Below are 12,331 nucleotides of genomic sequence, written 5' to 3' on the forward strand. Positions count from 1 at the left end.
TTTTGTTGTGTCCTAGTAACAGTGACCTATTTAAATTCAAGTTTTAGAAACTTAGTAGTCGTGACACATTTAACTTAAAAACTTTGTTTTGTTTTGTAGTGATGACACACCTGAGGGCGGTTTTTAAACCCTTTTGAGTACGTCTGGTGTAAGTGTACTTCTTACCTCTATATGTCAATGTAAACCAATACTGGGATTCCTCTGCCAGAGGAACGCCATGGGCCTGCCGGGCCACTTGCTCCGCCCCCCAGGGACTGGCCACGGTCCTGCCGAACACTCGGGTTTATCGGTGCTCTCGGACAGCTGTAAACAAAGTGTCCTCTCTCGCCACAGGCCCAACATGCTCCCGAGGACCTTCGTCCTCCAGGTGCACCTCTTCTTGACCTCCGACAGGGTCGACGATGGACTTGCCCCTGTGATGGCAGTTCAGCGGCCCCCGCTGTCATGGCCTCATTTCGTACCTCTTGCTTCGCTTGCAGTTCTTCTAACTGCAACCGTGCAAGTTCCCTTTGCATATCCTTCTCCTGCTCCTTCCGTTTCAGTTCTTTTCTGTATTTGTTTACTGCATGCACCACGTGGTCTCGGAATTGTCCATGTGACATTGAATTCAACCCCACCACATCCTCCAGCCGCCCCTGAACTGGGGCAGGCAGAGCCTCTTTGATGGAAACTCTGAACAATGTCACCCAAGCTGGGCTCTTCTCGATTTCTCCCTCAGACTCTTGTCTCCATTTCTTCAATTGTTGTGCAATGTACACAGCTGGACTCTCTGTTCCTGACAGTGGCTCCCCCTTTAATGCTTCGAGGTCCACTCCCACCGGAAACTCAGCTCGTAACGCTCTCCAGAGTGCAGCTCGATATGCATTAAAGTCAGTTCCATCAGCTCGGTGGCTTAACATCCAGTCATTCTCACTGTGTCTCAAAATGCCCTCCATGATAGAAGTTCCAAAACACAGTGCCCACACTGCCTTAATGTGTCCCACAGACAACAGTTTATCCACAGTCTCTTGTTCAAAAGCTCTTATCCATCTACTTGCACCTCTGTGAATGTCCGGCAATCGAGCAACCAGCCCCCCTAGGTCGAGCGTCTGCCACGGCACATACTGTCCCTGCGTCATTTCTATCAAACTCGCTGCTGACGCTGTTGGACTCTTATGTTCTTCAGAAGATGCCTTTTGAACTGGAGATGCCAGTTCTGGTGATTTTTGGTATTGTGGGAGCTGTCCCCCTGCCTGATCTGAATTACAGATGGCGTCTGGCTCAGGAGCTCCATGACTGCTTGATGTAGCTATTTGTAGTTCTGGACGTTCATGAGATATTTTATGATCTTTTATTTCAGAATCTCCTTGTATGTTTGCTGCTCCTGGCAGTGTTGAATATAGCTCTGCATTTTCAAAGAAATGTAAAACTTTTAATTCAAGCTCTCTTTTTTCCTGTCTCTTTTTGCTTTTGTCCTTTGGTTTGTAAGCTTTAATCCTTTGTTCCATAATCTTACAGGTAGTTACATTGAAAGTGCCACCTTTTGGCCAGGGTGAGACGTTAATTTTTGTTCGTTTTTCCCATTTTAGAGATATCTTTTTAATATCTTTGGAATGTTCAGGATGTTTGGCGCTGATGATTATTGTTGGTGTTACATCCATTGTTTCAACTAGTTAGTTCCCTTCTATTGTCTTTTGACTTTTTCTTTTTATCTACTTATCTATTTTCTAAATTTTCCTTATTTATTATTCGTATTCCCCTTTTTTTTTTTTTTTTTTTTTTGAAAGTCAATTTAAATGCACTAATTATTTAACTCTAATCAATGCTAATTTACTGCTCGGCTAAATTTAGCTTAGATGCAGCTAATTATTGGATTGGATGTTGTCAATGCTAATGTTAAGGTTAGCCTACGTTAGCTTTGAAAGCTTATGCTCTAGGTTGTTTTTTTTTTTTAAATTAAATTAAACCAATGTTAATTCAATGTTAGGCTAATTTAGCTTTTTGACTTCCGGTTTGGAGTTCGGTTACTATTATTGCTAATGTTAATGTTTGCCAACCAATGCCAATTGATGTTAGCTTCCTAGCTGTTGCTAATAAATGCTAACCTATTGCTAATTAAGATTTAAACCAATATTTGCCTTATTGCTATTGCTAATCAATGCTAATTGTCCTTCTGATCAATGCTAATTATGGCTAATGAAATGCTAACAAATGCTACTAATGCTAACCAATGCCAACTATTGCTAATCAATGCTACTTATTGCTAATCAATACTATTGATTGCTAATCAATGCTAATCAATGCTAAACAATGCTAGTTATTGCTAATCAATACTAATTATTGCTAATCAATACTTGCTGTATTGCTAATCAATACTAATTATTGCTAATCAATACTTGCTGTATTACTAATACTACCCAATGTTAATTTATTGCTAATCGAAAGCTCAGTTAATGCTTACTCTGTTTGAAGTGACTCAGGCTAAAGGCGTTGCCCCAACCTTTGCTCACATCCGGATGCTTCCGATCCAATCCACACACAATGTCCTCCACCAATCCAGATGATCCAATGTACGTCACAGCTACGTCAATTCTGACCAATGAAATAAAAATATTTTTTGACCAATGAAATCTGAACACACCTCTAAATCTAACTCCAGTGAAACACGTCTACGACAGTAACTTCTAACCAATAAAATATGAACCCACCTCTAAGCCTGCCTCCAATGCACCACGTGAATTTCTAACAAATCAAATATGAACACACGATTACCTCTACTTCCTAGACTGTTATTAGCTCCTCCCAAGCATAACAATTGAACCAGACATAACAATTGAACCACACCCCAACTCAAAATGGCGTTTGTCACACTTATATTACAAGTTGAGAAAAAGGAGGAAATACAAACTTTCAGCTGGACAGAGAAGAAATATAATTTAACACAGAAATAACAGTTGCACTATTCTTCACCTCAAAATGGCGTTTGTTAGGGAAGAGAAAGAACTACAATTTAACACGCTGTGGACAGGGAAACTACAAATCAAAAGATACAGAAACAATGCATAAGCGAAAAACTTTCTTTATCAGGAATGTCACATTCACGTCGAACGACGTGATGAATCGATGGCCTACGGACAGAACCTCTTCCTTAGGAATTGCGAAACCCTCATTACTCGACTGATAACAACTCCGCAACTAGCACATTACCTAAAGAAAACTAATAATTATTACAGTTCAACCATAAAGTGCCCCTGGAAGACACAAGGAAAGAAAATGTGATCACACACGAACATTTGCAGCAGCAGAGAACTGTCAAGGCCAGAGCACGCGCCCACACACCAGCCGCGGGAGCGCGCAGCACCCTCTGTCCCCCTGAAAGCCAAAACACCTTCACTTGCCTGTTGAGAATAGAACTTTCGAAACTTAACACCAATCACAGCAGTATTCAATAATAACAAGATGCACTCAACGAAAATATAGAGTCTTAAAGAAAGAAACCCACAGCGTTTAAAAATAACAGCACATTTCGGCAACAACACCTTATTTCCCCAAGTTATTAATGCGGCAACTATCACAATTAAGCAGATTATACCAATGAAGCAAATTATGACCATAAAGCCAGTTATAATAATGAAGCAAATCTGAGTGTAAATTAAAATACTACGAATACTCAAAAGTCAAGGGATGAGATGAGTTAGGTTAGAACCTTGATTTATCACACAAAATAATTTTCCTTTTTCTTTTTTTTTTTTTAGATTCACATAAAACATCAGATTTCACACCCATTTGACAGACACAGACAGAGACCGGTCCCACACACTCATACCAAGTCAGTCGATCACCAAATCGGTCGATCAAAGTTTTGTGTCAGTCACCGTTCAAATCTTCACATTTTTAAATTATCAATTTCTTTCATTTAGACTTTTAATTTTTCAGGAGATGTTGGTGTCGGCAATATATGGAATACAAAATGTGTTTTCCCTACAAGCCTTGTGATATGGTTTCTTGACCAATGCAGCAAATGCTGACGTGTATTTATCAGCTTCGCTGTGACCTCTTAATAAAAATCTCCTGTGGCCAATTTCATAAACGAATTTGACTTTTCTTCTCCAAATGTCTTTATACTGAGGTCTCGGATAACTCCAAAGAGTTCTAAGCAGATATATAAAATGATATAAACATATATACTTAAAATGTGCCCGTATAGAACTGGAATTGACTTTTTCGGAGTTTTCTTGAACTGCTCTTTTGATTCCACCTTCAAACTTTTATGTTCGCAAGTCAATCAATTACCAGCATTCGTCTACTCCTTGACTAGTGAAAATAATTTTCACATATATTAATGACTAATGCGAACCATAATCCCACGGTAGCCCGAACCCCCCATGCATAAAAGGTCGGCCGTTGGCTTTATGACATCACTATGAACGGGTGATTTCCACCCTGCCCGCTCTAAAAGCGTATCTATTATTCCAGTTTAAACTCATCGATTTATTCCCTGCCCGAGCATTAGCGACTAGTCCTTCTTAATTATCACAACAATACATCAACACAATAGCCCGACCAACTGCTCACAGCTGTCTGCTTTACAACTCACATAAGCTGCTGTTCACCCAATTTTATCTCAATTAAAACACTTGGCTCCCCTTGGCCCACAATTTCAACAATTTCAACAGCCCCTCTGCGCAGAAGTAAACAATGGAAGGGCTTACCGTGTGCAGGATCCGTCTCTCTCCTGTGTTCTTTTAAATTTGGGGAAGCCGGAAGAAGCCGTCAGCTGTGCTCCACTAACCGAGATCAACTGTGTAATGGTAGGAACAAAATCCCACCTGCCGGCTTGTTACGGCTGATGTCGGTTGTCGGGGCACAGAGGACACGCTCCGCCGGGATCCAGATGCAAACTCTCACGAATTCGGGGTCACCATTATGTTGTGGAGAAATTAGAGTCGAATCCCGCGTTGGTCAGCCGTCCATTGGGGAGTTTATTGAACAAACCGTCACAGCAAATGTGCGTACAGAGTGTACAAAATGTCCACCGTCTTCATACTGTGAACCAACTTTATACTGGTTTAATCATAACATGCATGCGTCATCCGGACTCAATCTCTTCCTGCGACGCCGAGCGTCTGCCCTAAATGTAAACAGCCCATACTACCTTTTACCCATATTCATATGAATCAGTCAACAAGGCTCAGGATGTAACTAGGCCAGAAGTCATGAACATGTCATGACATCCTTCTCCCACACTGCTCGGCCACGATTGTGGCTGCTCAGCCACGATTGTGGCTGCTCGTCCACGTTAGTGGCTGCTCGTCCACATTAGTGGCTGCTCGCCCACGTTCGTGGCTGCTCGCCCACGTTCGTGGCTGCTCGCCCACGTTCGTGGCTGCTCGTCCACGTTAGTGGCTGCTCGTCCACATTAGTGGCTGCTCGGCCACGTTAGTGGCTGCTCGTCCACATTAGTGGCTGCTCGGCCACGTTAGTGGCTGCTCGACCACGATAGTGGCTGCTCGGCCAAGTTAGTGGCTGCTCGTCCACGTTAGTGGCTTCTCGCCCACATTAGTGGCTGCTCGCCCACGTTAGTGGTTTGCTCGTCCACGTTAGTGGCTGCTCGTCCACGTTAGTGACTGCTCGGCCACGTTAGTGGTTGCTCGTCCACGTTAGTGGCTGCTCGTCCACGTTTGTGGCTGCTCGCCCACATTAGTGGCTGCTTGGCCACGTTAGTGGCTGCTCGCCCACTTTAGTGGCTGCTCGCCCATGTTAGTGGTTGCTCGTCCACGTTAGTGGCTGCTCGGCCACGTTAGTGGTTGCTCGTACATGTTAGTTGCTGCAGGGTCGTAAAAATCCCATCATAATAATTTTTACCCGTCGCTTTAATTTTAAAAATGATACGGTCGAGTGTGAGTCCAACCTATGAGGCTATAAATGCAAATGATACCCGGAAATCGAGGCTCAGTCTGACGGATTTCCTGCGGGAGCTCTGTTCCACTGAGCCCAGCGCTGATATGCTTGACGTGTGACTACCAATAAACACTTTATTTAACTTGAGATTCCTCCGGCTTGTTCTTGAGCTTCCATTGAAAGAATCGATCTAACATAAACTATAAGTACTGAAGTCTAAATGGTCTTGTTCCAAGTTGTATTTGTCTTGTGTTTATAATGACATATTCAATAGCATTTAATTTTCACTCATTTTGAATTAATATTCAGTCCGAACAAGCTGAGCAGAGAATCCACACATCAAGCAGATGTACAGCAGACAAACCACCAACTGTGGCCCCAGTAGCTCCATATGAACAATTGAATCAAACGACTGCACCTAAAATATGAACAGTTGACCTGCTGGGGCCTGAACAGTTGACCTGCTGGGGCCTGAACAGTTGACCTGCTGTGGCCTGAACAGTTGACCTGCTGTGGCCTGAACAGTTGACCTGCTGGGGCCTGAACAGTTGACCTGCTGGGGCCTGAACAGTTGACCTGCTGGGGCCTGAACAGTTGACCTGCTGGGGCCTGAACAGTTGACCAGCTGTGGCCTGAACAGTTGACCTGCTGGGGCCTGAACAGTTGACCTGCTGTGGCCTGAACAGTTGACCTGCTGGGGCCTGAACAGTTGACCTGCTGGGGCCTGAACAGTTGACCTGCTGGGGCCTGAACAGTTGACCTGCTGGGGCCTGAACAGTTGACCAGCTGTGGCCTGAACAGTTGACCTGCTGGGGCCTGAACAGTTGACCTGCTGTGGCCTGAACAGTTGACCTGCTGGGGCCTGAACAGTTGACCTGCTGGGGCCTGAACAGTTGACCTGCTGTGGCCTGAACAGTTGACCTGCTGGGGGCTGAACAGTTGACCTGCTGTGGCCTGAACAGTTGACCTGCTGGGGCCTGAACAGTTGACCTGCTGGGGCCTGAACAGGTTATTGTCATGAGGTTTTGGACTTTTTACTCGGACAGACGATTTCTCATGGCTGTTTTGATGTTGTTCTGAATCCGCGCTCTGCTGCCACACTGGAGACTGAATTACAAGCGCCACTTCAGCCAAAGTGAAATCAGGGAACATTTCTCCAAGTGAAGTGATCAGAAGTCGGCAAGACTCTCTGGGAAGCCAACGAGGTCATGCATCAAGAGAGACGATAGCTCATTGATATGCTCACTCGCCACCAAGTGGTCAGGGGTGTGAATTGCTATCTGTCACAATGACAGATGGCCTTCAGATTTTCCCGTCACCGTTTTAAAAAACTGGTCAACGACGGAAAATTTTGGGTTAACGCGAGCCCTGGTCCCCATGCACATGCTCATGCCTGCGTGCACTTACTTATTGCTAGAACATGGAGAAGCTCACGGCAGCTCAGAATCCAGATGTAATGTAATAGCTGAGTTCTCTCCATCATTGAAAGGATGTGTCGATGTTGACATGCATTTTATCCCTGCCTGTTCATTTGTTGTCAGACAGGATTGTGACTTTCCCTATAGGTAACACCATCATTATGACTGGCTCTTTCAAATCCAGACACCTTCACACACAATGGCGTGCGTAGAGCAACCAATAGCAACGCCTCGGGCTGATAAGACGTGTGATTGGGCAAACACACTTCTCTTTGTGTGTGGTCGTTTGTGTCTGTGTGGCCCTGTGATGGACTGGCGGCCTGTTCAGGGTGTACCCCGCCTCTCACCCAATGACGGCTGGGATAGGCTCCAGCCCCCCGCGACCCTACAGTTGGATTAAGCAGGTGTAGAAGATGGATGGATAGAGCAAGACAGTGTGAGCCGGTAGCCCCCCTGATCTCTGAATGATAGTTGAGATGGAATCTCTTATTATCTGACCCCCCTCTGATCTGCCAACAGATCCGCTCTCCTGCTGATATCTGATCTATCAGATTAGAACATTCATCAGTCTGGGCCTATACATCAGAGAATATTCAGTCATTGAAATGTCACTTTGATTTAATATCAATTATACTTTATTAATCCCCGAGGGGAAATTCCAGCAGATAGATGGCTGACTTGATTTCCACCTTATCATGGGACAGTGTCAGAGCTAAATGTTCATCAGGTTCAAAGTTTCAGAGCTTTGTGTTCACATGTCATGACATAGACCAAAGGGAAGTGTTAACTTACCAATTTTCTGGTAGCAGTCCTCTGTTGTGTTCAGCTGTGACTTTTTTTCTTTTACTTTTCACCCTTCCTCATTTGTACAACCTGCTCTTCTTAATGATGAAGAGTCAGCTGATCGTCATCTTTTGGAACAAATGCCAGATGGCCTTTAATACGCCCATTTTATCAGAGTGTGCACAGAGCCTGAAGTGGAAAGTCTTGGTTAAGAAAGAAACACCTGTTACTTCAGAGAGGAGATTTAACTTTTGTCAAGCAGCGAACACAAGGAAAACTTGATTGTGTTGAACTGATCCTCTGAGCTCAAACCTATCCTGCTTGTTGAGCTGGGATGGAAGGACAACAGTGAGCAGCCGTGCTTGTTCAGTTCAGTCTTTAAAGTATGTTTGTGTTTGATGCTTCAGATCTGGGATTTGGCTGATCCTGATGGCAAAGGCTACCTCGACAAACAGGTAAGGAAAGGTCATTTGTGGATGAACAAGTCTATGTTTTTACACATCCATAGATTTTTTTATGTTAATCTGCAACTACAAAACAAAGAAAACTCAAGTTGTCACAGCTTTAGCTTGCACTGTGTTTAGCTAAATGAAACAAAAAGCCAAAGCAGCAAACAGTAAGCTGTGAAGGTTGAGATCTTATAAATATGTTTCTGAATTGTGTCTTTTTTTCTCATTGTAATGAGTGTCTAGTGCTTTCAGAGTGCTTCATCATTGATTGTGATCTCAGGGGAAATGAGGACTGTGTTTTCTTTTATTCAGGGCTTTTATGTTGCTCTGCGGCTGGTGGCCTGTGCTCAGAGCGGTCAGGAAGTCAGTCTGTCCAGCCTCAACCTCACAGTCCCCCATCCCAAGTTTGTGAGTGTAAAATCATCAAGAAAAACTGTTCAAACTAGCTACACCATACTTTCACTCATCTTTTATTGAGTTGAATATAATTTGATATTACATTGCTGTGTCATTAAAGCTTGTAGTAAAATTCAGCCAATGGATCGAATGACAGGGCTATGACAGACATGTTATTTGTTTGATTTCAGAAGGACACCAGCAGTCCATCTCTGAGTAACACAACTTCTGCTTCTGGTGAATCTCATTGGGCTGTCAGGGTATGTTACTCACACAGACGCACACAACCACAGGACACAATAAAGCTCTTATTCCAGATGTAATGAAGTATTAGATAAGAGAAATATTGCAAAAAGTTCCAGTGATACACACTATGAGTTTCTCACAGATACAACTCCAATTTCAAAAAAGAAAGTACAATATTTTAATATATCCAGAAAAATATCATTCCGAATGTTTCAGAATGCACCACACCATAGTGGCAGCAAATTGCTGTAGCTCCAATTGTATTGAGTGTATTTTGTAACTTTTAAGGTTTCTATTTAACTGTTTTTTTGTTTTGTTTATTTTTTTAGCAAATTATTGACTTTTGAGAGATTTTTCTGCACTGGTTATAAACAGCTGATTCAGTTTTCCAAATGATAGATAGATAGATAGATAGATAGATAGATAGATAGATAGATAGATAGATAGATAGATAGATAGATAGATAGATAGATAAATACTTTATTAATCCCAATTTGGGAAATTGTTTTGTTGCAGCAGCATACAGTAAAGATATGAAAACAATTAAAGTAGTAAAAAACAAGCAAATAGAATAGAATAGAATAAATATAAAATAAAATAAAATAAATAAAAATAGTGAATAAACATTCGCTATGTACAAATCTACAGTATTTTTATTTTTATTTTTTTGTTAGTATTTTTTTAGGAGAGAGTTCAAGCCTATTGAGGTTGAAGTTCTCTTCCAGCCAGAGGGGAGGTGTTGTATATGGTGATGGCTGCTGGTAGGAAGGATTTCCTGAATCGGTCCTTGTGACAGCGGAGCTGGATGAGCCTGTTGGAAAAGGAGCTCCGCTGTCCAACCAGCAGCTGGTGGAGAGGATGGGTGGGGTTATCCATGATGGATAACAGTTTGTTCAGTGTCCTCCTCTCCACCACCGATTCAAATGAGTCCAGTTTGCAGCCGATGACAGAACCAGCCTTCTTAATAAGTTTATTAAGCTTGCTGGCGTCACCGGCTCTGATGCTGTTCCCCCAGCAGACCACAGCGAAGAAGAGTGCACTGGCAACAACAGACTGATAGAACATCTCCAACATCTTGCTGCACACGTTGAAGGATCTCAGCTTCCTCAGAAAATAGAGTCGGCTCATCCCCTTCTTGTAGACAGCATCGGTGTTGGTCCTCCAGTTCAGTCCGTTGTCCAGGTGCACTCCCAGGTACTTGTAGTCCTCCACCACAGAAACGTCCTCTCCCAGAACGCACAGAGGCTTTGGAGCCGTCCTCCTCCTTCTGAAGTCAATGACCATCTCTCTGGTCTTTGCCACATTCAGAAGCAGGTGATTTCTGCCAGACCAATCCACAAAATCCTCTACCAGCGCTCTGTACTCCCCCTCCTGTCCATCCCTTATACACCCAACAACTGCAGAGTCATCCCAAAACTGTCATGACTCTGAGTTGTATTTAAAGTCTGTGGTGTACAAGGTAAACAGGAAAGGAGACAGCACAGTCCCCTGAGGAGCTCCTGTACTGCCAACCACCACATCAGACAGAACACTGCCCAGCCGGACATACTGTGGTCTGTCTGTCACAGGGTTCTAGTTAGCGCAAACTTGCGTCGCGGCCCGCTACGCTATAATTTTGGACCGCTACGCTTATTTTTGGGCATTTTGTCTGTCTTTATTTGTACAATAACGCCAGAACAATGCCATTTTCACCTTTCTGACAAACTTGACACATTTTTCGCGATGGCAGCCAAGAAAGGTTGCGCTGCCTGTCAGTACAACCGCAGACGAAACTGTAGCTCCAGGCAGAGGCACTCCGCGTCCGCGGCTCCTAGAATCTCTGGTAAGAGTGCTCCGTAGCCATGGTTACTCACACACGCAGAAGCTCACACGTAAGGGGATTCGGCAAAAATCATGTTAGAATAGCTGTAGCCTTTTTTACCCGTCCCTATTTGAAGTAAGCAGAAACGGTCAAGGTTGCTGTGCTTTTTCAAAGCTTCTTACATACAATATGTGATGAGCTGATCAGGTTATCATTTAAGCTGAACGTGCAGTTGACTTGGCGCTCGAGAAAAGAACAGAAAGCGGTCCTCTCCACGAGGCGCGATTGACTGAAGGCGCTAGCATGGTTGCCGCGTCTGTCACGGCGGTGGCGGATCGTGGCGTCAAAATGACGTTTCAGGCCTGGCGCTTGCCTTGAAAAGACGGCGCAGCGTGTTGTCGTGCACCAGTCGATTTTTGTAACTTGGCTGCGCCGAGAACAACGAATCGAATGGACCGATGTGAGACCGGCTCAGTGAGGAGGTGCGTTTGTACAGGCAGCTGTACGAAACTGCAGGGAAACAGCACAGGGAGCACGTAAACTCCCAAAACTGGTGCACAGAGATGGGCAGAACTTTGGGGAAAGAGGGAGAGTTCTGTAAGAATGTGTGGAAGAAGCTACGGGACAGATACGTGAAGGCAAAGAAGAGGGCAGACACTCTGTTGATGCCGGGGGCTTCAAACCTTCACCTCTATTAACTGAATTAATTAACCAAAAGCAAAGATGGGAACATCTCCCATTAAGACTTTATTGTTTTTAAAGTACAATTTCTCCCTTTGGGTACCCCTAGAATGGCCAACTTTTACCTTAAATTTCAAAGATTTAAGGTAAAAAATTTCAAGATTTTCGCACCATCCCCCCCGGGCTTGGTCGCTTCGCTCCCTCGCCTACACCACTACGCTATAATTTCATCCTAGCTAGAACCCTGCTGTCAGGTAGTTGGCAATCCAGGAGATGATGGACGTCCACTTCCTCACTGTCCTTGTGGATACAGGCTGCCTCTGAACCAGGGGGACATACGTTGGTGCCAGAAGGACGAGGTTATGGTCAGATCTGCCGAGGGGGGGAGGGCGGTGACCCTGTATGCATCCTTTGTATTTGCATACAGGAGGTCCAGGGTTTTATTGTCTCTTGTTGGGCAATCAACATATTGAAAGAATGTTGGCAGAGTTGAGTCCAGATTTGCGTGATTAAAGTCACCATTTATACTCACAAACGCATTTGGATGTTGCGTTTGGAGTTTGGAAACAGAGGAGAGGATGACGTCACTAGCAGCCTCGGCATCTCTGGTCGCGGGTGTAAACAATGCCGTGGCTCCTCTGTGCGTGGCTCATCGTGACAAAAAGTGATGAAAAGAG

At 44.1% G+C, this 12,331-nt stretch overlaps 1 protein-coding gene across 5 annotated transcripts in view; it reads left to right on the plus strand.

Annotated features, from left to right (window-relative positions):
* Nucleotides 1-12,331, plus strand: part of LOC142400017 (epidermal growth factor receptor substrate 15-like 1) — a 142,878-nt gene that overhangs the window by 16,980 nt on the left and 113,567 nt on the right. For all 5 annotated transcript variants that reach the window (XM_075484572.1, XM_075484570.1, XM_075484573.1 and 2 more), the window contains exons 4-6: nt 8,489-8,536; nt 8,843-8,938; nt 9,118-9,186. In XM_075484572.1, the coding sequence (XP_075340687.1) occupies nt 8,489-8,536; nt 8,843-8,938; nt 9,118-9,186 (213 nt within the window). The remainder of the gene's footprint in view (nt 1-8,488; nt 8,537-8,842; nt 8,939-9,117; nt 9,187-12,331) is intronic.

The sequence above is a fragment of the Odontesthes bonariensis genome, chromosome 15 (genome assembly GCF_027942865.1).
Source record: "Odontesthes bonariensis isolate fOdoBon6 chromosome 15, fOdoBon6.hap1, whole genome shotgun sequence".
NCBI classification, from domain to species: Eukaryota; Metazoa; Chordata; class Actinopteri; order Atheriniformes; family Atherinopsidae; genus Odontesthes; species Odontesthes bonariensis.